Consider the following 19,104-nt stretch of genomic DNA (forward strand, 5'->3'; position numbering starts at 1 on the left):
CAGCCCGACAAAATGATGACTTCAAAGGCCCGTTTTGTTGTTTGTCTTTTACATATTTGGAAGAAAGCAAAAACACTAAAAACTGGGGAGTGTGTGGTTTGTCTTCTTTCTTCCTTTCTTCCTCTCTTTCTTTCTTTCTTTTCTTTTCTTTCCTCCCGTCTTTAAACCTTTCGACGCCAAATTTGGTCTATTCCCTCCCTTTTAGGCCTACTCTGCCCGGCTCTGCTCTTCTCTTCTCGTTTTCTGCCCCGTCGTCGTGTTTTTTTCTTTTTTTTTGTGTGTGTGTGTCAATTCTGGGAGCGCGTGCGTGTACAAGTAGGTAGGAGGTAGCTAGATCGAACAAGGAATGCGAAGCGCAACTACGAGGATGAGCAGCAAGCAGTAAGCAGAGCAGAGCAATGCAGTCACGACAGTCTTTCGATAGGGTAGGCGGCGGCCCGCCACGATGCAACCCTCTGTCCTGCCCAGCCCAGACCAAGACCAAGACCCAGTCCCGTACCTGACGAGAAAAACTCACCCTTGCACCGATGAGGTCATACACACACCACCACGCGAGCGAGCAGCGACATGCCCAAAGCGGCAGCTTGTCGCGGCGGGGCCCGCGGGAGGCGATCGAATCGACCCGCTGTGTCCGTTCAGCCACACCACCACCACGCGGCGGCCTGGCGGACCCCCCTGGCTGGTGCTGCTGCTGCTGCTGCGCCGCGGCGGGAGAGGTGCCGCTTTTGGCGCGGAGGGCTGCTGCTGCGTGGACGGCTGGGGTGATGGGCGGCTGGGATGGGCGGCTGGGATGAGTTGGGGATGGTGGTTATGGCTCACGTGTACTGTTGTGCTGTTGCTGATGGTGATGGTAGTTAATGGTGCTGTCTGCTGTCTGCTACGGGAATAGTGATGGTGATGGTGATGGCCAGTTAGTTGATTGGTTGACCGGCCGTGGTCGCAGAAAGAACAAGTGGGCCAATAGAGGGCCGAAGCGCGGACACGACGCCGCTTCGGGCAGCTCGATGTGCGCGGACGGGAGCCCGGAGCCGGAGCGTGTGATGGATGCAGGCGGGTAGGCGTGCATGCAAAATGTCTGCGGGCGTGTGTGCGGTGTGAGTGGATGGGTGGATGGGTGCTGCGTCTGGCGCTCACTAGTTATTGTTAGTCTTACTCAATTGCTCACTCGCTCACTTGGTCGCTCGCTCGCTGGACTCACTGCCACTGCCACATTTTGCCGCTGGTGGTGGTGGTGGTGTGGTGGTGCGTGCCTTCCTATAGCCAACGGCGTGACGGTGTGGCGCCTGTGCGTGCTGCTGCGGTCGGAAGGGTGGCGCAGCGAGGGTGTGATGCCGTTTCGCGATTTCACTACAAGGCCATGTGGCTGGCTGGCTGGCTGGCTGGATGAATGGGCGAATAAACAGCACGGTAAGACTGCAAGCCGCGAGTATGTGTGCGTTTAGGCACGAGGTAAGAGATGTGAGCAGGCAGTGCGCTTACAGCCCAGCAGGGGAGGCGAGTTCAGCGACGTGAGATGAGACGAAGTGGGCAAGGCACGTATGTATGTACGGATTGGATTGAATTAGCCGTCAGACGAACCCCACTCGACCGCTTCGTGCCGTTCCTGTGGTGCTCACAAAGCACGGCCCACGCCCGCATGCATGCATACACAATGCTCACAGGCAGAGCAGACACGATATTAGTCACAAAAGGGCGGGGGAAGGAGAGGGGAGTCGAGACGCAGCCACCCCAGCTCGCTGCTGGCCGAGTTCGTACGGTCTTGCGAGAAGAAAATTTTCAATGCGTGAAGAAGGCCATCGGCAGCATCTACAAGGACGCGGCGGCGTTCTAGAAGCAAGCGATCGGAGAAAAACCAAAACCAAAACCCACGTCGCGTACCCAGGAGGGAAACGGCTTTGCTGCTATTGTGCTATACTTAGAAGCAGCCAAGTATGGAGCTCGTGTCGATCGGAATATCCTTAAGCACCCTACATACTTAGGCCGGCAGGGAAAATCACTGCTGCGAAAAGGCTAGAGCCCTAGAGTCATGGCCGACTCGGCTGCAACTTTAATCAGAGCTCTTTTCTTCTAGACTTCCCTTGGGAGTTGGGATGGTCTTTTTGGACGCGCGTTCTCGCTTCGAATACGAGGGGAGGTTAGGAGTATGGCATTTTTTTTATGGACTCCGCAAGGAGAGTTGTCTATTCTATTTTTTTGATTTTATTTGATAGAAAGACAATAGATCGACTATCTTGACGAAACGGCGATATGAAGAAATACAATATTATTGGAAGAATTAAATGCAAGATAAATCCACTCGAGCAGACAACAACACTTCTTACCCATTTACTCATACACCTATATACTGTACAAATATATAATACCTTTTTTTCAGCAACAGCAAAACGCGTGAGACTCTCCCCATCCATCCCTAAAAACTTTTCCTTCTCTTTCGCTCATCTAGCAAAACCACCGCCATCGCACAGCTCCTCTATGTATAGCAACTGTACTGCACATACCCATACACCCCCTCACACACTCACACCAGCCCCTCCGTCCTCAAAAACACGAGTCAATGCCCCGCACTCGCAACCATGCGTCTATTCCGCTTAACAGCAGCATTCAACTTCTTCGTAAGATCATTCGCGCGCTGCTTTTCAAAATTAAGCTCGCGCTCGACATCGACGAGGCCGGAGACGCCCGCACGACCACCGAGCCCAAACCCACCGGCACCAGCAATCTTGCCCGCAACCTCAACGCCCAGCGCTGCGCCCGTGTCGTCCGAAAGCTCCACCCCGTTCAGATGCACGTAGCGGCTGCCAAACGGAGCTGGGCCCGCAGCAGCCGTCGCCGCGGCCGCTGCTACCACGGCCGCTGCTTGCGCTGACGAGGGGAGTGACGTCGCTGTCGGCGTGCTTCCTGCTGCGGCGGTGGGGGCCGATGGCGTCGTCGGGCTGGCTGGCATGATGAACTCGTCGTTGTAGTTGGCGGCTTCGTCGTAGACGCGCGCAGCGTGGGCCGAGGCGGGTGTGCCGGCTGCTGCTTGCACCTTTTGCTGCGCTTGTTGGCGTGCTAGCTTCTCTGCGCTCTCCAGCACTGTCTTGATGTTCAGACCGCGCATGATCTTGTCGAGGTCCAGCGTCGGCGGGTCTTTGGTCTGGGTCCACTTGGCTGGCGGCCTCGAACTTGTCAGGCGCGCCTCTAGCTCGAGGTAGCGGTCTTCTTCTTCCTTGGACAGGCCGCGCATGATGGTGCCTGTTGGCGTGACGAGAATCCGTGATGAAATGCGGCCGTCTTCGCCACCGAGACGCTGTGCTTGGTGAGACTCCACAACAGCTTTGATCATATCGTCTTCCATGTGGTACTCTCGGTCGCGGTTCGGCACGTCAGCCAGTGCAATCTGACGATCGTTGGGACCCGAGGGGTAGCTCTTAAAAATATTTTCAACAGCATCATGACTGATCTCGCCAGCAACTTCAAGCTTCGCGATAATGCCGGCAGCGGTGAGGGCTGGCTTTGGCGTCTCCACTGGCTGGGCAACCTCCGGTGCCGGTTCCTCCTTCACTTCGATAACTGGCGATTCAACCTTCTTTTCAACCGCTGGCGTGCCTTCACTGCTATCAACAGGCGTAGATTCAACCGTCTTTCCAGGCTTGGGGGCCTTGGCCTTCTTTTCCTTCTTTTTACGACTTTGAATTGCCTCTTGTTTAATAGGCTCCTCCGTAGGGGTGTTGGTATCTCCAAGCTCTTCTTCAGTCATCTGGCGCGCACGCTCTTGCCTTTCCTTCCTGGCTTGACTCTTCGTCTTCGAACGCGTAGGCGCAGACCCAACACGGCTATTAGGTGGAGGCGAATTGGTCCTCGACATGGATGCGGATGTCATCGAAGCTGCATCGGAAACAAACTCACTAAGAGGCGTACCGGGCTGATTGATGGACGCCACGCTCGGTTGTCTTGAACGAATCTGAGCCAAGGTAGGAATGGTAGGCGGCGCTGCGGCAGCGCTCAGAACAGGCGGTGTCTCTGTCTTCGGAGTGTTGGTGATGCGCATGATACCAGGGGCCGTGCGCTTCATCGGGGACCCAGTAACTCCAGTGGGTGTAACAGGTCGGGACGAGGCCGAAGCTGATATCGATGTTGCTCGTGGATTCTTTGCTGGTTCGGAATCCGCAGTAATGGGAGCATCTGAAATGATAGCTTCCTTCTTCGGAATATGTAGAGGTCCAGGATGTTGACGCTTGGCAGTAGACAGTGAAGACTTGGCTTCGGTCTTTTCTTCCGGAGACTCTTGTCCTCTGGAGGGGGTTGAAGGAGTCGGAGTGACCTTTGTATCAGCAGTAACTTTGGACGCAGACTTTTCAGCCTTTGCTGAAGGCTTTGAAGGTAGGTTCTCGGCCTTTGTAGAGAGAGCTTCTCCGGCCTTTCCCTTTCCTTCCGACTTCGACTTTCCCTCCGCCTTTCCCTCAGTCTTCCCCTTCCCCTCCTTCCTTTCAATCCTCCCCTCCAACTCAAAATCTCGATCCTCGGTAACTTCGACAGACTCAGTCGAATCGGCGGTTGGCTTATCTAGATCTGGCTTGGCGATTGTTGGCGTCTTGCCCGCTTCAGGGCGGGTCTCAATGGCCTTACTGCTTGTTGAGTCTTTTTTGGTTTTCTTCGGAGTGGAAGAGCGAGATGCTGGGTGAATGTCCGGAACGGCGGGCGTTATGGTGTGCTGCGGCGGCGGAAGGCCTGGGGGCAGCGCAGGGCGCACGGAACCAGTCACGGGCGTTCCAAGTCTACTTCCACCTGGCGTCCCGAGCCTACTGGACGGAGCCGAAAATCCCGGAGGAATCGTGGGTGTTGCCCGACGCGGTTGGCCAAGGATGTACGCTAGCTCTGCCGGCTGGATCGATGCCATGTCGTTTTCGCCGACCAATGCATCGACACTTTGCGAAAGTGGGTCCTGGTCCCCTACTGTGTCGCTGTCAGTAGTCTATTTCATAAACTGGGCGACAAAGGCAGACGAAAGGTAGATGGAGGCCGGCGCTAAACATGTAATACAAAAGATACACATCACTTCGTCTTCGTCACGGCCAAAAAAGGATTGAATAAAAGCCATCAAAAGTCTGATTAACCTGTGAGTGACTGGCCCTGTCGAACGGGCGGGAGGGGTCGTTTACGTACAAGGATGGCCATGACGAAGACGAAGAGAAAGGCTTGCAGTCGGACCTAAGAAAGGCAGCGACGCGTCGCCCGTAAGCTCAACAAGAAGAGAATTGGATGCCAAAAGCCCAACCATGATGCTCGTGCCGACCGCTACTGCCAGCGTGTGTTGACATGAAAATCCCGAGATCCACTTGAAACTCCATAGCCATCCCGCTGCCACGTGGGCACGGTACGGGCTAATGCATCGCTTGCCTGTCCACCGGTGCAACGCCAAAGCAACATAACGCAATAAAAGGGGATGGCCTGAGATAAAAAAAACGTGCTGATGCCAAGGGACTCCTACGGCTACCATCTACCAAAGCCGCTGTTGTACACGGATGAAAACCCACCTTGGCCCTGACCAGCATACAGACCCTGGCCGACCATGGCTCCGCCTTGGTGCAACCTCGCCTGGAGAATACTCGGGTCCGCAACATCAACTACACCACCTCCAGAGGAGGAAGTGTTAGCATGTCTGTGCTTCTTACCCTTCTTCTTCTGCTTCTGGGAGCCAGAATCCTGGTATGCGCCAGGCTGAGGTCCATAAGGGAAGTTCAGAAGGCCAGGGGCTGGGCTGGGCGTAGAGGTCGCGGTGGGATGTTGGTGCAAGAAAGAAGGGAACATTAACTCACGCTTGCCAGAATCGTGCACCTGGCTGCCGCCAGCATTACCACCACGGCCCCGAAGCAAATCCCTCATTACGTCATCATTGGCGGTCCTGCCCACCGCGTTTGCACCATAGCCCAAACCACCAGTTGCGAAGCCGTGGCCTTGTCCGAACATGCCACCTCCGCTGATGGGCGGCGTACCAGTCGTCTTGAGACCGGGAGGAGGTCCCTGAACGCTGCTCGTGTAAAACTGGTTGCCGAGCGGTTGGTGCTGAGAAAGCTGGCTAAAGTGGTTGTTGTGAGGCATCATCGACGCCTGTTGGTTCATGAGCTTGGCGTTGGCGACGGGCTTGACGTTTGCGGTGGCGGTGTTGGAATCGGTGCCAAAAGTAAACCTAGAGGTGTGTCTGGCATGGTTGGCTGCGTTCTGCATACCACTCTGCATCTGAGGCTGCGCGGTCTGGAACAGGCTGCTATTCTGGGTGCTGGCCGACTTGAACTGCTGCAACAGAATTTGCTGCTGCTGTTGAGTCGTAAGTCCGCGGTTGTTCAAACCCAGGTTTGCCATGTCCTCTGAGAACGGGAAGTTTTGTCCCAAGCCGACGGCACCACCGATTGACTGCTGAGAAGGTGGTTGAATGGCATGCTGCTGTCTCTGGCCCATGTCGGTTCGCTCCTCCGGCTCACCGCCGAGCTGCAGACTACCACTGCCACCCTCCGGTTGCTCTTCCTGCTCTTGCGCTACTGCTGCCTCTCGGATTGCCTGGTTCTCAGCTTCCGTCCTTTGCCGTTCTTCCGCTTCCTTCTCCCGCAGCAATCTCCTTCTCTCACCTCCTTTCAGATCAAAAAGAGGAGGAAAGTTCATAACAACCTTAAGATCCTCCGGGCTTAACGTAGCGGAAGAAAATACAAACTTCAGGCCATCACCCGAGAGATTCTTCAAAACTTCATCCAACGGGTGAGTAGGCTTCCGCTGAGGCGCAGGCTGCGGGGGCGGGGTAGGCGTCTTCTCGACAGGCTTCGGTTCCTCGGGTTTCGGCGGTTGTTCCTTGGCTTTGGCCTTCTTCCCGCTTTGCTTGGTCTGACTGGCCTCGGCAGGAGTTGGTGCTTGCAGCGCTGGAGAAGCAGTGAGGTTCGTCGGACTCGCTTTCTGCGCTTGTGGTGTCGGCGGCGGTTTGTTTGCCCAGCTTGCGGTTGATGGTAGGGCCGGGCCGTCGTGCGTGGGACTAGCGTTTCCATCGTGACTATCCATCCTTCCCATTGGTTGGGCGGCGGCGGCAACCGCTTGGGGCGCTTGTTGTGGCGGAGGCTGCGGTTGGGGAGTGTGTCGAGACGTAGAGGAACTGTGGTGCGATTGCGAAGGAGCTTGCGTCGAAATGACGTTCATAGATGACAAATCTTGTCGAGTGAAGCTATCGTTTTCTTCCCCTGGTTCGTGGAGGAACATGCAATTGCGGTTATTGCACTGCTCGTTGCGAAGGTAAGCGGAACAGTACTTGGTCGTTCCGTACTGGGCCCTAGATTTTGTCAGCTCCGCCCATGCGCATGCAAACACGCGACCAACCTCAGTGTACGATCGCCGTTGATCGAGCCGTCCACAGCCGCAATGCAAGTAGCAGCATCTTCCTTCCTAGCGAAGGTGACATAAACGCCAACTGATTGTTGCGGGTGTGACGTATCCTTGGCCTTGCTGACAACAATCTTGACAATCTTGCCGTATTGCCCAAAATATTGATCGCCGCGCAAAGTTTCCAGTAGCTTGTCTTCGCGCGTGGTCGGGTTGAGGCCGGTAACGTAGACAAGGTTCTTCTGGACGACCCGGAGACCGGCGAGGTGCTTGCGGCTGAGTGAATCGGCCTCGCGCTTCTGAGCCTCCTTTTGTCGAGCAGCGGCCTTTTTCTTGGCCTGCTGAGCCAGATCTGCCTTGTAGTTGGCCATCCTAGAAAGGTCAGAACTTATGCGCGCAAGTGAGGGGAGGTGGGCGGCTCACTCTTCCGGGCTGATGACCTTCCATTCTATGCTCTTTTCATCGTAAGGGCGTCGGCAGGCAGGGCAAAGGCCGTTCATAGTCGTCTTGATATTGTTGTAGCAGAACTGGCATATCTGCGGGGTGTCAGTTGCAAGGCAGAGCCAAACGCAGAGGCCAGCGCACCTGATAGCCGCAAGGGCAAGGCCTGAAGTTCTTGTCCGACAGATCAAACTCCTCGACGCACAGCGGGCAGAGCTCCTCCTCCTCATCGTCGATGAACTGGTCTATCTGAGTGCGGGACATGGTGGCTATGGGTGCAGCGTGCGATGTGGCGCACAAGGAGGACGGCGAGAGCGGGAGGCGAAACAAGTCGAGGGAGGTGAGGAGAGGCAACGAAGCAGCAACGAAAGCACGCGAACGCCGGCGGCGGGGAGACAAGGGGAGAGTCGTGAACGGGCGGGTGAAGTGGCAGGAGACGGTCCTGGAAAGAGTCCAGGGCATCGCGGCCGGCAAAGAAGCTGCAGCCGGTGCCAAGTGCCAAGCCGCTAGTCCGCGAGCGTGCAGCCCAGCGAATCGACAAGCATCAATACATGATGACCTCGACGACCACAAGCTGCGCCATTCCCTCTGTCACCGCAGCAATTGGTCTGCCTCCGTCCCGACTCTCCCTCTGTCTCAGGCCTGCCATTGTCATGAGCAGCCTGCGTCTCTCCCACGGCGCCGCCGCTGCCGCTGTGCGCGCCGCCGGCCGCTCCTCCGTGCGTGCCAATGCCGTCCGCAGCTTCACCACCACCGTCGTGCGGGCCAAGCAGCCCGAGGCCGATGTCTCGTCGCTGCCAAACTTGAGGGTACGCGTGCCTTGCCGTCCTGCATCGCGCGCCCCCGCTGACCCTGCACCAGTATGCCCAGCGCGCCCCGCAGCCCATCGAGCATCGCCCTGTCGTCAACCCCGTCGACAAGTACGCTGAGAAGGGCGAGGCCCTGCACAAGTACGGCCAGTACCTGCTCTCGTGCTTGCCCAAGTACATACAACAGTAGGCGCCCCGTTCCCGGCCGTCAATGCGCGCCGCCGCTGACCCCGCCCAGGTTCTCCGTCTGGAAGGATGAGTTGACCATCTACATCCCTCCCTCTGGCGTCATTCCCGTCTTCACTTTCCTCAAGCTGCACACGGCCGCCGAGTACACCCAGGTCTCCGACATCACTGCCGTCGACTACCCCACCAAGGACCAGCGCTTCGAGGTTGTCTACAACCTGCTGAGCGTCCGCCACAACTCGCGCATCCGTGTCAAGACCTACGCCGACGAGGCCACGCCCGTCCCTTCAATCACCAGCCTGTATGATGGCGCTAACTGGTACGAGCGCGAGGTCTACGACCTTTTTGGCGTTTTCTTCGTGGGCCACCCTGATCTGCGGAGAATCATGACGGATTACGGTTTCGATGGACACCCATTGAGGAAGGATTTCCCCATGACGGGTTACACTGAGATCCGCTACGACGAGGAGAAGAAGCGCATTGTTGTCGAGCCTCTGGAAATGACCCAGGCTTTCAGGAACTTCAGGGTATGGTTCGCAAGTCTCAAGCCTGGATGCAGGGTACTGACAAGACGCAGGGTGGCACTAGCGCCTGGGAGCAGGTTGGCCCCGGTGAGGACAGGACGCCGGAGAGCGTAAGTTGACCTGTCGATGCTACTTTTGCGCATACTGACTTTGCACAGTTCAAGCTGCCCACGCCCAAGCCTGAGCCCAAGAAAGAGGAGGAGCAGAAGAAATAAACCGTTTGACACTTGTAGTAAATCCTGTAAATTTATTTCGCGGTGTCCAACAGAATCGACAATTGTTTTTGGCTTGGCGCGCAAGCCATTCTTGCTTATGCTTTTCTGTATATCCGAATTGATCGACTTGCAGCGTGTGACCACAGTGGTCTCGGCAAGAGCTGAGCTTCAGTCCATTGGTCATTTCGCAAATCTTATATGTCGCACACCTTCCATATTCGGAAACGACTGCGTCTACTATAAGCGACGCGAGAACTTCAAAGACAAACTTCGCTTTTTGCACGTTTATTGAGTTCCAAGCGTCAGCTCCGGATGTACGACACTAATGACCAACGGGACTTCCTTGAAAGTAACTTGAATGTGGGGCAGGCTACACATCTGTCGTGGGACGGGAGTGACTAAGTTTCGACCCTGTTCGACACCAACGCCAGCGATGATATCCACTGCTGATGAAACGCGGCCCGTCTTGGCAGGAACCAGCTTCACTTGAACCGTTGAGTGAAGTTGAGATGTGAGATCCGTGAGACGCCATGGATGAGGATCCTAGCCCCACGGAGAAACAAACACGTCCGGTGCCTGAAGTTAAGGCTGGCCGTCACCAAACAAAAAGTAGTGATCAGACAAGCTGGTCCTAACGCGGCATGCATGGCGGGGAAGGACTTGCGAGCCGTAACCGTAGCTGCGATGCGGCCACCAATCAAAGGGCCGGGAGCGGCGCAAAGATGATGGTTTTGCTTCCGTGGTCGGAACGCGTGCTTGCGCTTCACGCGGCCCCGAAAGCCACCCGAAGACCAAGCCGCCGCCTTCCAAGGCAATCCCATCCTCCAAGAGCCCGATGGGAGACGGTGAGGAGTTGGGAAATGTCAACATCCATGCCCTATAGGCTGACGTCACGGCCAGGCACGCCCGCACTTCACGTCTCAACGTCCCACCATCTCTCTCATTATCGTCGCCACCCACTTCGTGACAAGCAGTCGGGTCGCAGTGGCGGTTACGTGCAGGTGCTTTTCCAACTCAATGGCGACGATCATGACCGTCGGGCAGCTTCAGGTCGCCTATAACCGAGCCGTTTGCCTTATTCCCATTCGCCCTTCGTATTGTGTGAGCAGCTTGGCATTCCAAAAAGTTTGGCTATCTCGAGCCAGTCGCTCCTCACCGGTCCAGCCCGTATCCGCTGGAGGTACATGTCGCGTTTTGTTTGGCCGAAAATTCTCACCGCTTCTCCACGGCCCAGATGGGGCTACCGCAAACCCACCTGAATCATGTATCCCCAGTGCGGCGATTGCGGCTCAGTGCACACCACGCGCGGCACGATCCTTCGGGGTGGTCTTCCCGAGCCCGAGGATAGACCAGCAACGGCCCTGCATCTTGGACTTGGTCTTGGGGTTCCTGAAGACTCTGCTCTGACAGCCGGTCTACCTGGGACAGCGTTGCCGGTCACGATGAGCGCCGACGAACTCTTGCAGCAGCTTGAAGAGCAGCGTGCCGCCTTCCTGGCCCTGGAGCAGCGCGTGCACGATGCTCTCAAGCAAGAGAAGCAGGATGCCGAGGGCAACGACGCTTGTCCAGGGACACCGAATTTGGCCGCCATTGGCAGGCAGTCGACCGTCTCCATCGCCGAACCACTGCGCAAGGCTACGTCTGGCATCGCCTCGTTGATGCAGACGGGCTCGGCGCTCTCCGTGGATAGCGATGATGAAGATGATGAATCTTACTATGTACGTTTACAGAGGTTCCTTTGTACAGGCGCTTGGGCCAGTCGGGATGTCTACACAGCCACCGTCTGGCGGCAGTAGATGCTCCCGTCCCCTCACTTTCTCTTGTACGACTCCACTTGCTAACGAATTTGTATAAAGGTCCAAACGCCGTTGCCGAAAAGGACCCTTGCCGAAGATAAACTACGCGAGTACCTCAGAACCTATGATTGGTCTCCGGCAGGTCAAAAGATACTCGAAAACATCATACACAACGGCCGGTTGAAACACCCTGTGCTGTTTCACAAGCCGAGCCGGGCAAACGACAAAGCCCACTACGCACATTATGAAGTCTTTGATGTGAGCACGGACGGCAGTCCGCTGAGCATCACCGGTGATGATGAAGAATCCATCTCGAAATCAGCCGGCTTTTGGAACGCGTTTAGGGTATGTTTGCATTGTTACTTTAACACTTAACACCACTCTAACTGTTCCCAGGAAGTAAACCAGGATGAGGAAAAAAGTACCACCGTAGGTCGGATCATGTACGTCTACAATGTCTGTCATGTGAATCAAACTGACCTCTTTAGTGTGGCTCAGGAGCCCAGTCCGATCATATTCGGCGCCCTACACTTCGCCATGAACGAGCACTTTGACATGGACGAGATATATCGCCATCTCGTTGAGTCTGAGATCACCTCGGTAAGTTGCCGATGCCAGCTAAATCCAAGCCAACATACTAACCTTGCAGGCCTTCCCTCACCGGGCTTTTGACGAAGACCCCCGGAGGCAACGTACATTTACATTCTGTTTCGAGTATTTTACCATTATTGGTGACGAACGCAAGCCGATGCCATGGCAGAGTTCCGACAAGCAGGTCGGAGAGTCTCAGAGTCACATTCCCCTTACGCGCTGCAGCTCCGTCGTGGCTCTTGCTCTGCTCGGCGACCCCATAAAGAAGGTTCGCAACACGTCGAGGAGAACAAACGCAAAAACCAAACATGGCCAAGTATACGATCCTTTTTCGCCATGGATTGTTCTCAACGTTCAGGCCTGTCCCGATTGGGAAAGCAGTGCGGACGTGCACGACTCGTCGAAACACTACGTCAACGGACCCGAGGCGTTCCTTCAGACGGTGTTGATGGAGTTTCGTGACGCGCGGCGACGCTACGAAGAGATATACAGGCGGATCACCAAGCTGATAACCCCGCCGCCGGACTTTATTTTTGACGAGGAGCTCAGGGACAGGCGGCTTTTTGAAGATTCGAATTTCACTTTCACACGAGGATACTTCTGGGCCCACCAGACGCTGGGGTCCATTAACGACAGCATCAAGGCAATGATTGACGCTTACGAAGACACGTTTACGGAAGAGGTTTGGGAGGGAAAACACAAGACCCTCTGGCCACTAATGGATGAGGAAATGCCGCGCAACGACCACTTTAGACGAAAGGCGTACTTACTACGCAAGGAGCTGGAGCGCGAGATGCGGAAGCTCCGGACGCAGATTGAGGAGAACAACGCGCGGCGCGGGGAGATTAGGGATCTGCGTGACCAGCTTTTCAGCGGCACGTCGGTGCTGGAAAGCAGGAAGTCGGTTGAACTTGCAGAAATCACGATTCTGCAAGGGCACAACGTCAAGCTGCTGACGCTGGTCAACATCTTCTTCCTGCCACTGACGTTTGTCACGTCCGTGTTTGGCATGACCAACATGCCGACGGAGCCGCATTTCTGGCCGTTTGGCATTACCATGGTCTGCGTCTGCGTGCCCTTCCTCCTGCTGATCGGCTCGCTGAACACGACGAAAGGCTACGAGTTTTGGAAAACAAGGTGCAAGGCGCTCTTCAAGACGATTGGATGGTTCATACGGTTCATGTCTGGCTTTCTCGGGCGGCGAAAGGACAGGAAAAAAGCGGCCAAGGAAGCAGAGGCAGCGGCAGCGGCAGCGGCCGAAAAGCACACGGAAACGACCGAGGACCCGGAAGATACAGCATACCGGGAGTTCCCCTTTGAGCGGACCAACACGGTGCTCAGCAACTTTGACGAGCTGGGGGACGTGTCGACGCCGGGCATCGAGATGGAGAAGGAGAGCAGCAGCGGGCAGGGAGACGGCGAATCACAAAACGGAGCCCGGCCGAAGAAGGGGTGGTGGCACACTGGCCCGCTACGGGGGATCCACCGCAGGATGCAGGGGCATAATAGATTGGACAGCCAGACGCGGGTGACGCAGGTTGTATAGCACCCGGGATGGCCGCTGATGAATTCTTTGCTCGCTTCGTCCTGGACGTTCTGACAAGGGTGACAGCAAGCTGATGTCGTCGCCGCCGCCGTCACCTGGACATACCGCACAGGAGCGAGGAAGGAGCTGGAAGAAGCAGGAGGCTGCCGCCAATGTCAGCGTGCAGCGGGTAGAATGCAGGAAAAAAAGGCTCCATCACGGCATGGCGCCCCCGTCGAATGCTTCTGGAAGGCGTGGCGTCTGGCGGCGGCGTCGAGAATACACATCACACGGGCAGCAGTGGTCAGTGGTGTGCCTGGACATTTCGACCTCGGACGGCGCGCCTGGCCAAGGCCTCTTCATGCCACAATGGCAGGACGGAAGCGTGATCGGCACGCTATGAGGTTGCAGTGTGGGGTCAGTCGACGGAGGACTATCCGTTGTGGGGATTCTGCAGAGGCTTGCGGCCGTTGGGAGAGCCGCGGCTTGCCAGGCAGAGAGGGAAAAAGAAGAAGTGTATAGCGAAGCCAAGGCAGCCGCATGACGATGGCTAGTGCGGGCTTCTAGAAGACGCGTAGACGGAGGAACAGGCACCATTGAGGCAAAAATCCACGGAAAGGTGCAGCGGGGCGAGGCGTGATTGGACGAGAAATACATCGAACAGAGAACAAATTCGCGCTAGGCGAAAAGCAAAGTGCAAGCTCCAAGCCTCGGTGCTTTGGTGGGCATGTGACGCCGTGTCCCGACAGAGCAGCTCTGCCGTCTGGTGCTATGTTTCGAGTCGCCCGAATATACGCCTCGTCCCCACAGCCCCTGCAAGGTACCCATTCCCCGCATCGCCATGGCCTGCTTCTAGGGGAAAAATCCTGATCGTCACAAGCGCAATGTCGTTCACCCGCGCGTCCAATCACCACCTTGCTCATGTGTCGACCTTCCGCCTTCAGCTCTGCCTCCGCGACGACACCCACGATGCGCCTCTGTGCCCGACGTCCGTCTGTATGTATGCACGGCCAGGTCTTGAGAGAAAAGCTATAGCTACTGGCGTCTAGGAGAGACGGAAAGAAAGGGTATAAAAAGCACGCCCATGGCCAGCGTCTTGAGCTCGGTAGCAAGCTTGACCCCGGGAGCCTGCGCAGTCAAACAACACCACGCTCTCGTTCTCTGATCAATTGAGAGCTTCCTTCGTTCCCCTCTCGTCTGTGAGCACTCCCCCAAGATGATCGCGTCCAAGGTCCTCGCGCTTGCGGGACTGGTGGGCAGTCTCCTCTTCCAGGGAGGTGCGAGCGTGCCCACAGCCGCCCACAAGAGACAGGATGGCGTCGAGGGCTACCTTGCCTCGGAGAGCCCCATTGCGTACCAGAGCCTGCTAGACAACATTGGGGCGGACGGGTCCGGAGCCCAAGGCGCGGCCGAGGGCATCGTCGTGGCCAGCCCGTCCAAGAGCGACCCCGACTGTAAGTACATACATACACAGCACACGACGCGGTCCCGCAAGCCAATCACTCCAATCTAACCCGCACCCCGCAGACTTCTACACCTGGACGCGCGACGCGTCGCTCGTGTTCAAGGCGATAGTGGACCTCTTCATCGCGGGGGACACGTCGCTGCAGGCCGACATCCAGAACTTCATCATCTCGCAGGCGCAGCTCCAGCAGGTGTCGAACCCGTCGGGCGACCTGTCCAACGGGCTCGGGCTGGGCGAGCCCAAGTTCAACGTCGACAAGACGCAGTTCACGGGCGCGTGGGGCCGCCCCCAGCGCGACGGGCCCGCCCTCCGCGCCACGGCCGTCATTGCCTACGCTCGCTGGCTTGTGGCTAATGGCTATACGGACACGGCTCATGATGTCCTGTGGCCGGTCATTCGCAATGACTTGTCGTACGTCGCGCAGTACTGGAACCAGACGGGCTTTGATCTCTGGTAGGACGCCCTCGTGTGCTTCTTCTTCATCTTCATCATCATCATCATCTTCTTCTTCTTCTTCTAACACACACTCAGGGAAGAAGTGCAAGGCTCGTCCTTCTTCACCATCGCCGTCCAGCACCGCGCCCTAGTCGAAGGCAGCGCCCTCGCCGCCCAACTCGGCGAGACATGTGCGTACTGCGACTCGCAAGCGCCGCAGACGCTGTGTTTCCTGCAGTCGTTCTGGAACAGCCAAGGCAACTACGTCGTGTCGAACTTCGGCGGCGGGCGCTCGGGCAAAGACACCAACTCCGTCCTCGCATCGATCCACACGTTCGACCCAGCCGCCGCGTGCGATGACACGACGTTCCAGCCGTGCTCGTCGCGGGCACTAGCCAACCTCAAAGCCGTCGTCGACTCGTTCCGCTCCATCTACAGCATCAACAGCGGGCTGGGCGAGGGCCAGGCCGCCGCCGTCGGCCGCTACGCCGAGGACTCGTACATGGGCGGCAACCCGTGGTACCTGACGACGCTGGCGTGCGCCGAGCAGCTGTACGACGCGCTGTACCAGTGGGAGCAGGTGGGCAGCCTCAGCATCGACGCCGTGTCGCTGCCCTTCTTCACGTCCCTCAGCAGCAGCGCCGCCGTCGGGACCTACGCCTCGGGCAGCGCCGAATACACCTCCCTCACCAACGCCGTAAAGACATTCGCCGACGGCTTCGTCGCCATCGTGCAAAAGTACACGCCCAGCGATGGCGCACTGGCCGAGCAATACTCGCGCAGCGACGGCACGCCCCTCTCGGCCGCGAAGCTGACCTGGAGCTACGCGGCAGTGCTGACCGCGGTATCGCGGCGCAACGCCGTCGTCCCTGCTTCCTGGGGCGAAGAGTCCGCTAACACGGTCCCCGACGTGTGCGCCGCCAGCGCCGCGAGCGGCACCTACAGCCCCGCGACGAACACGGTCTTCCCGCCGGGCCAGACAGGCGGAGGCGGGGGGCCCATCCCCTCGACTTCCACAACAGCCAGGCCCACGACCACGACGTCGCGCACGACGTCCAGCAGCACAGCAGCCTGCGCGACCGCTTCCAGCGTGGCCGTAACCTTTTCCGTCAAAGTAAAAACCACCGTCGGCACCGACGTCTACGTCGTCGGCGACAACGCAGCACTCGGCAGCTGGGCGCCGGCCAACGCCGTCAAGTTGTCAGCAGCCAAGTACACGGACGCCAACCCCGTGTGGGAGGGCTCTGTGCAGCTGGGCGCAGGGAGCAGCGTCGCGTACAAGTATATCAAGAAGACTGGCGGAGCGGTGACATGGGAGAGCGATCCGAACCGCAGTTATGCTGTCCCGCGGGGGTGTAGTGCGCAGGCGACTGTGTCGGATACTTGGCGGTAGGGTGGTGAGGGGGTGGGTGAGGGGAGCCTTTTTTGCTGTTTTTTATTAGTTCATCAGTCCGCCAAGCAGGCAAGCAGGCAAGCAGGCCGACGACCACGTTCGTTTCGTACATACAAACCAAACCAACCTAGCCAGGCAGGCAGGCAGGCAGAAAACCCGAATTGATTTGATCTTCCTCTATATTTTCCACTCAATTTCTTCACTGAGACCAAGACCAAGACCAAGTCCAAGTCCATAGGCAAGCCATACTCATATATGCATAGTCCATAGTCCGTATGTATAAGTCCGTAAGTCTGTCTGTCTGTAAATATATACATACCCACCCACCCAGCCATGCACACCCAGCAAACATGCATGCATGCATAGCCCCATCAATCAATCAATCCATCATCAATCATACCGTACCAACCAAACCATGCCAGACCATGCCCATGCGATGCGATGCAATGCACAAGCCATGCGCATAGCACTCAACAACAAAGAGAAACGAAACGAAAACGAAAAAAAGGCCCAACCCAACCCAATCCTAAACGCACCCCATCCATCCACACACAACAACGAAACGATGAAAGAAACGAAAAACGAAGCAACCGCCGCGCACCCGCCCACAACCACAGCTAGCCTAGCACAAGCCGCAAAAGCCAGTAGCCATGCGTGCAAGAAGAAGCCAGTGAAGGAAGCACGACAAAGGCGCCCGCCGCCCGAGGGGTATCCTAAACGGAGAGAAGGAGGAAGTATCCGAGAGAGAGCCGAACCGAGAGAGTCATCACCGTCACCAACAACACAAGAAACCACCACCAACACGTCACTCAAAACAGTAGTAGCAACATCAGCGCATCTACGCAGAGTTAACCGGCTGCACCGCCGTGACAGCATGGCCCTTGGTAATGTTGCCGTTGCGGATATAGTCGGCGACGCCCGAGTTCTGGCTGATGACCTCGTCGTTAAGCTCCTCGAGCTGGCGAATCTGCTCGTTCAGGCCGGCCATCTGTCGTTCCATCGTCAGCTCGGTGTCAATATTTCTTATGTTTCAACAAGGAGGGTTTCTAGCTTCACTTACCCTGGCTGCAACGCTCGGCCTTCTCTCGTCAATGCTGCGCACCTGGCCGCCGCGCTCCGTGCCCTCGGGCCCGTCGGCGCGCTCGTACGGCGGCGGCGCGTTGCCCCCGCTGTGCCGGAACGAGTACAGCTCCGCCTCGAGCTGCGCCACGCGCGCCTTCCAGTGCTCGCACTCCTTGATCAGGTCGGCAATGCGCGGGCTCTCCTTGGTGCTGGCCAGCTGCGCCTCCATCTGCGCGTACTGGTTGCGGAGGTTCTTCAGCTCAATCAGGTAGCCGTTCTGCTCCTCGTGAGACTCGTTGAGCAGGTCCACCATCTTGGCAATCGCGGCCTCCTTGTTCTTCTTAAACTCCTCCGTAATCTCCGTCTCCTTGGAGGCGGCCTCGGCGCGGAGCTTCATCCTCTCCTCCTCGAGAGCCTGCTCCATGGCCTTGGCGTACATGTGGTCGGCGTCGTCGTGCTCAAGCTTGACACGGTCGAGCTCGCCCTGCAGCGCCTGCATGGCCGATAGGTGGGCCTCCTTCAGCTCCGAGACCTTCTTGACGTTCTCGTCGCGCTCCTCCTCGTACCTGTTGCGGGTCAGCGGATGAATTTGAAAATCTGGCGCGCAAGCATTGTCAGCGATCAGAGGGCAGGCTTCGTACTTATCGTCGTACTCCTGGCGGAGCGACTCCATCTCGGTGGCAAAGTGCTCCATGAGCTTCTCCTTCTCCGTGCTGAATTCCTCCTTCATCTCCTTGATATCGCGCTCGGACTGACACAGATCATCAGCGTCTAAATTGGAATGTCGGACGCGGAGGTGTGACTGTTACCTTTCCAGCAACTTCCAACAGCTCCTGGTGCCGGGCCTTGAGCCTGTCGATCTCAGATTCGAGTTCGTGCCTGACGCGGGCAACCTCGAACTCGTGCTCCTGCTTCAGACGAGCAGAGTTGGCCACGTAGTGACCGTCCCTCTCCTCGTGCGTCTGGTTCAGCGTGTCAAGCGTCATCATCAGGCCATCAACCTGGCGACACTTGTCCTCGTAGTCCTCGAGCTTGGGCTGCGCGTCAGCGAGCTTGGCCTGGATCGAGTTAAACTCGAGCTGGAGATGCGAAATCTCCGCATCCTTGTCCTTGACGGTGTCGCTAGCGCGGCGGCGCAGCTTCTCAATCTCGCCCTGCAGCGCCTCAATGACGCCCTTGTGGTCCGCCTCGGTCTCGGACAACTTCCTGTCAGCAGTCTCGAGCTTGTCCTGCAGGTTGGCGATGCTCTCCTGGAGGGCGCTGACGAGGCCCTGGTTCTCCTCGTGGAACGACTTGCGTGCGTCTGACTCGGAGCTCTTGA

General features: G+C 57.3%; 9 protein-coding genes across 9 annotated transcripts; 4 read left to right on the plus strand and 5 right to left on the minus strand.

Moving 5' to 3' along the window:
• Positions 1-94: 94 nt before the first annotated feature.
• Positions 95-1,356, minus strand: K452DRAFT_139003 (uncharacterized protein). The gene is made up of 2 exons (XM_033535381.1): positions 1,199-1,356; positions 95-1,133 (listed from the first exon to the last, which is right to left on the minus strand). Coding segments are annotated over exons 1-2 (621 nt in total). The 5' UTR covers positions 1,200-1,356; the 3' UTR covers positions 95-513.
• A 926-nt stretch (positions 1,357-2,282) lies between these two features.
• K452DRAFT_139030 (uncharacterized protein) lies at positions 2,283-5,229 on the minus strand. The gene is made up of 3 exons (XM_033535382.1): positions 5,146-5,229; positions 4,986-5,087; positions 2,283-4,935 (listed from the first exon to the last, which is right to left on the minus strand). The coding sequence occupies exon 3, from the start codon at positions 4,877-4,879 to the stop codon at positions 2,552-2,554; it is 2,328 nt and encodes a 775-aa protein (XP_033391979.1). The 5' UTR covers positions 4,880-4,935; positions 4,986-5,087; positions 5,146-5,229; the 3' UTR covers positions 2,283-2,551.
• Positions 5,230-5,472: 243 nt separating this feature from the next.
• On the minus strand, positions 5,473-8,046 carry K452DRAFT_237813 (uncharacterized protein; the record flags this gene model as incomplete). The annotated part of the gene is made up of 4 exons (XM_033537622.1): positions 5,473-7,291; positions 7,339-7,713; positions 7,765-7,877; positions 7,927-8,046. The coding sequence occupies 4 exons, from the start codon at positions 8,044-8,046 to the stop codon at positions 5,473-5,475; spliced, it is 2,427 nt and encodes an 808-aa protein (XP_033391980.1).
• Positions 8,047-8,343: 297 nt separating this feature from the next.
• Positions 8,344-9,723, plus strand: K452DRAFT_322537 (uncharacterized protein). Its single transcript, XM_033544519.1, has 5 exons — positions 8,344-8,591; positions 8,644-8,777; positions 8,830-9,304; positions 9,355-9,411; positions 9,460-9,723. Exons 1-5 carry the CDS (start codon positions 8,436-8,438, stop codon positions 9,514-9,516), a joined length of 879 nt encoding a protein of 292 aa, XP_033391981.1. The 5' UTR covers positions 8,344-8,435; the 3' UTR covers positions 9,517-9,723.
• A 99-nt stretch (positions 9,724-9,822) lies between these two features.
• On the minus strand, positions 9,823-10,391 carry K452DRAFT_139066 (uncharacterized protein). Its single transcript, XM_033535384.1, has one exon. It carries the CDS (start codon positions 10,335-10,337, stop codon positions 9,999-10,001), a length of 339 nt encoding a protein of 112 aa, XP_033391982.1. The 5' UTR covers positions 10,338-10,391; the 3' UTR covers positions 9,823-9,998.
• A 567-nt stretch (positions 10,392-10,958) lies between these two features.
• K452DRAFT_237802 (uncharacterized protein) lies at positions 10,959-13,449 on the plus strand (the record flags this gene model as incomplete). The annotated part of the gene is made up of 5 exons (XM_033537619.1): positions 10,959-11,234; positions 11,373-11,657; positions 11,709-11,755; positions 11,801-11,912; positions 11,962-13,449. 5 exons carry the CDS (start codon positions 10,959-10,961, stop codon positions 13,447-13,449), a joined length of 2,208 nt encoding a protein of 735 aa, XP_033391983.1.
• A 98-nt stretch (positions 13,450-13,547) lies between these two features.
• K452DRAFT_139065 (uncharacterized protein) lies at positions 13,548-14,133 on the minus strand. The gene has a single exon (XM_033535383.1). It carries the CDS (start codon positions 14,083-14,085, stop codon positions 13,645-13,647), a length of 441 nt encoding a protein of 146 aa, XP_033391984.1. The 5' UTR covers positions 14,086-14,133; the 3' UTR covers positions 13,548-13,644.
• A 250-nt stretch (positions 14,134-14,383) lies between these two features.
• Positions 14,384-16,897, plus strand: K452DRAFT_259365 (carbohydrate-binding module family 20 protein). The gene is made up of 3 exons (XM_033538494.1): positions 14,384-14,882; positions 14,956-15,346; positions 15,425-16,897. The coding sequence occupies exons 1-3, from the start codon at positions 14,645-14,647 to the stop codon at positions 16,719-16,721; spliced, it is 1,926 nt and encodes a 641-aa protein (XP_033391985.1). The 5' UTR covers positions 14,384-14,644; the 3' UTR covers positions 16,722-16,897.
• A 3-nt stretch (positions 16,898-16,900) lies between these two features.
• On the plus strand, positions 16,901-18,360 carry K452DRAFT_139090 (uncharacterized protein). The gene is made up of 2 exons (XM_033535386.1): positions 16,901-17,714; positions 17,782-18,360. The coding sequence occupies exons 1-2, from the start codon at positions 17,080-17,082 to the stop codon at positions 18,053-18,055; spliced, it is 909 nt and encodes a 302-aa protein (XP_033391986.1). The 5' UTR covers positions 16,901-17,079; the 3' UTR covers positions 18,056-18,360.
• Positions 18,361-19,104: the final 744 nt, after the last annotated feature.

This window comes from Aplosporella prunicola (genome assembly GCF_010093885.1).
Source record: "Aplosporella prunicola CBS 121167 unplaced genomic scaffold K452scaffold_54, whole genome shotgun sequence".
NCBI classification, from domain to species: Eukaryota; Fungi; Ascomycota; class Dothideomycetes; order Botryosphaeriales; family Aplosporellaceae; genus Aplosporella; species Aplosporella prunicola.

Excerpts from the sequence above, each read along its gene's own strand:
- K452DRAFT_139030 (XM_033535382.1), bottom strand. The coding sequence starts at position 4,879 with ATGGCATCGATCCAGCCGGCAGAGCTAGCGTACATCCTTGGCCAACCG.
- K452DRAFT_259365 (XM_033538494.1), top strand. The coding sequence starts at position 14,645 with ATGATCGCGTCCAAGGTCCTCGCGCTTGCGGGACTGGTGGGCAGTCTC. Across the intron at positions 14,883-14,955 it reads GTCCAAGAGCGACCCCGACT|ACTTCTACACCTGGACGCGC; the intron begins GTAAGTACATAC and ends CGCACCCCGCAG. Across the intron at positions 15,347-15,424 it reads CAGACGGGCTTTGATCTCTG|GGAAGAAGTGCAAGGCTCGT; the intron begins GTAGGACGCCCT and ends ACACACACTCAG.
- K452DRAFT_139066 (XM_033535384.1), bottom strand. The coding sequence starts at position 10,337 with ATGGGATTGCCTTGGAAGGCGGCGGCTTGGTCTTCGGGTGGCTTTCGG.
- K452DRAFT_139065 (XM_033535383.1), bottom strand. The coding sequence starts at position 14,085 with ATGTATTTCTCGTCCAATCACGCCTCGCCCCGCTGCACCTTTCCGTGG.
- K452DRAFT_322537 (XM_033544519.1), top strand. The coding sequence starts at position 8,436 with ATGAGCAGCCTGCGTCTCTCCCACGGCGCCGCCGCTGCCGCTGTGCGC. Across the intron at positions 8,592-8,643 it reads CGTCGCTGCCAAACTTGAGG|TATGCCCAGCGCGCCCCGCA; the intron begins GTACGCGTGCCT and ends ACCCTGCACCAG. Across the intron at positions 9,305-9,354 it reads AGGCTTTCAGGAACTTCAGG|GGTGGCACTAGCGCCTGGGA; the intron begins GTATGGTTCGCA and ends GACAAGACGCAG.
- K452DRAFT_139090 (XM_033535386.1), top strand. The coding sequence starts at position 17,080 with ATGCATAGCCCCATCAATCAATCAATCCATCATCAATCATACCGTACC. Across the intron at positions 17,715-17,781 it reads GTTCAGGCCGGCCATCTGTC|CCTGGCTGCAACGCTCGGCC; the intron begins GTTCCATCGTCA and ends AGCTTCACTTAC.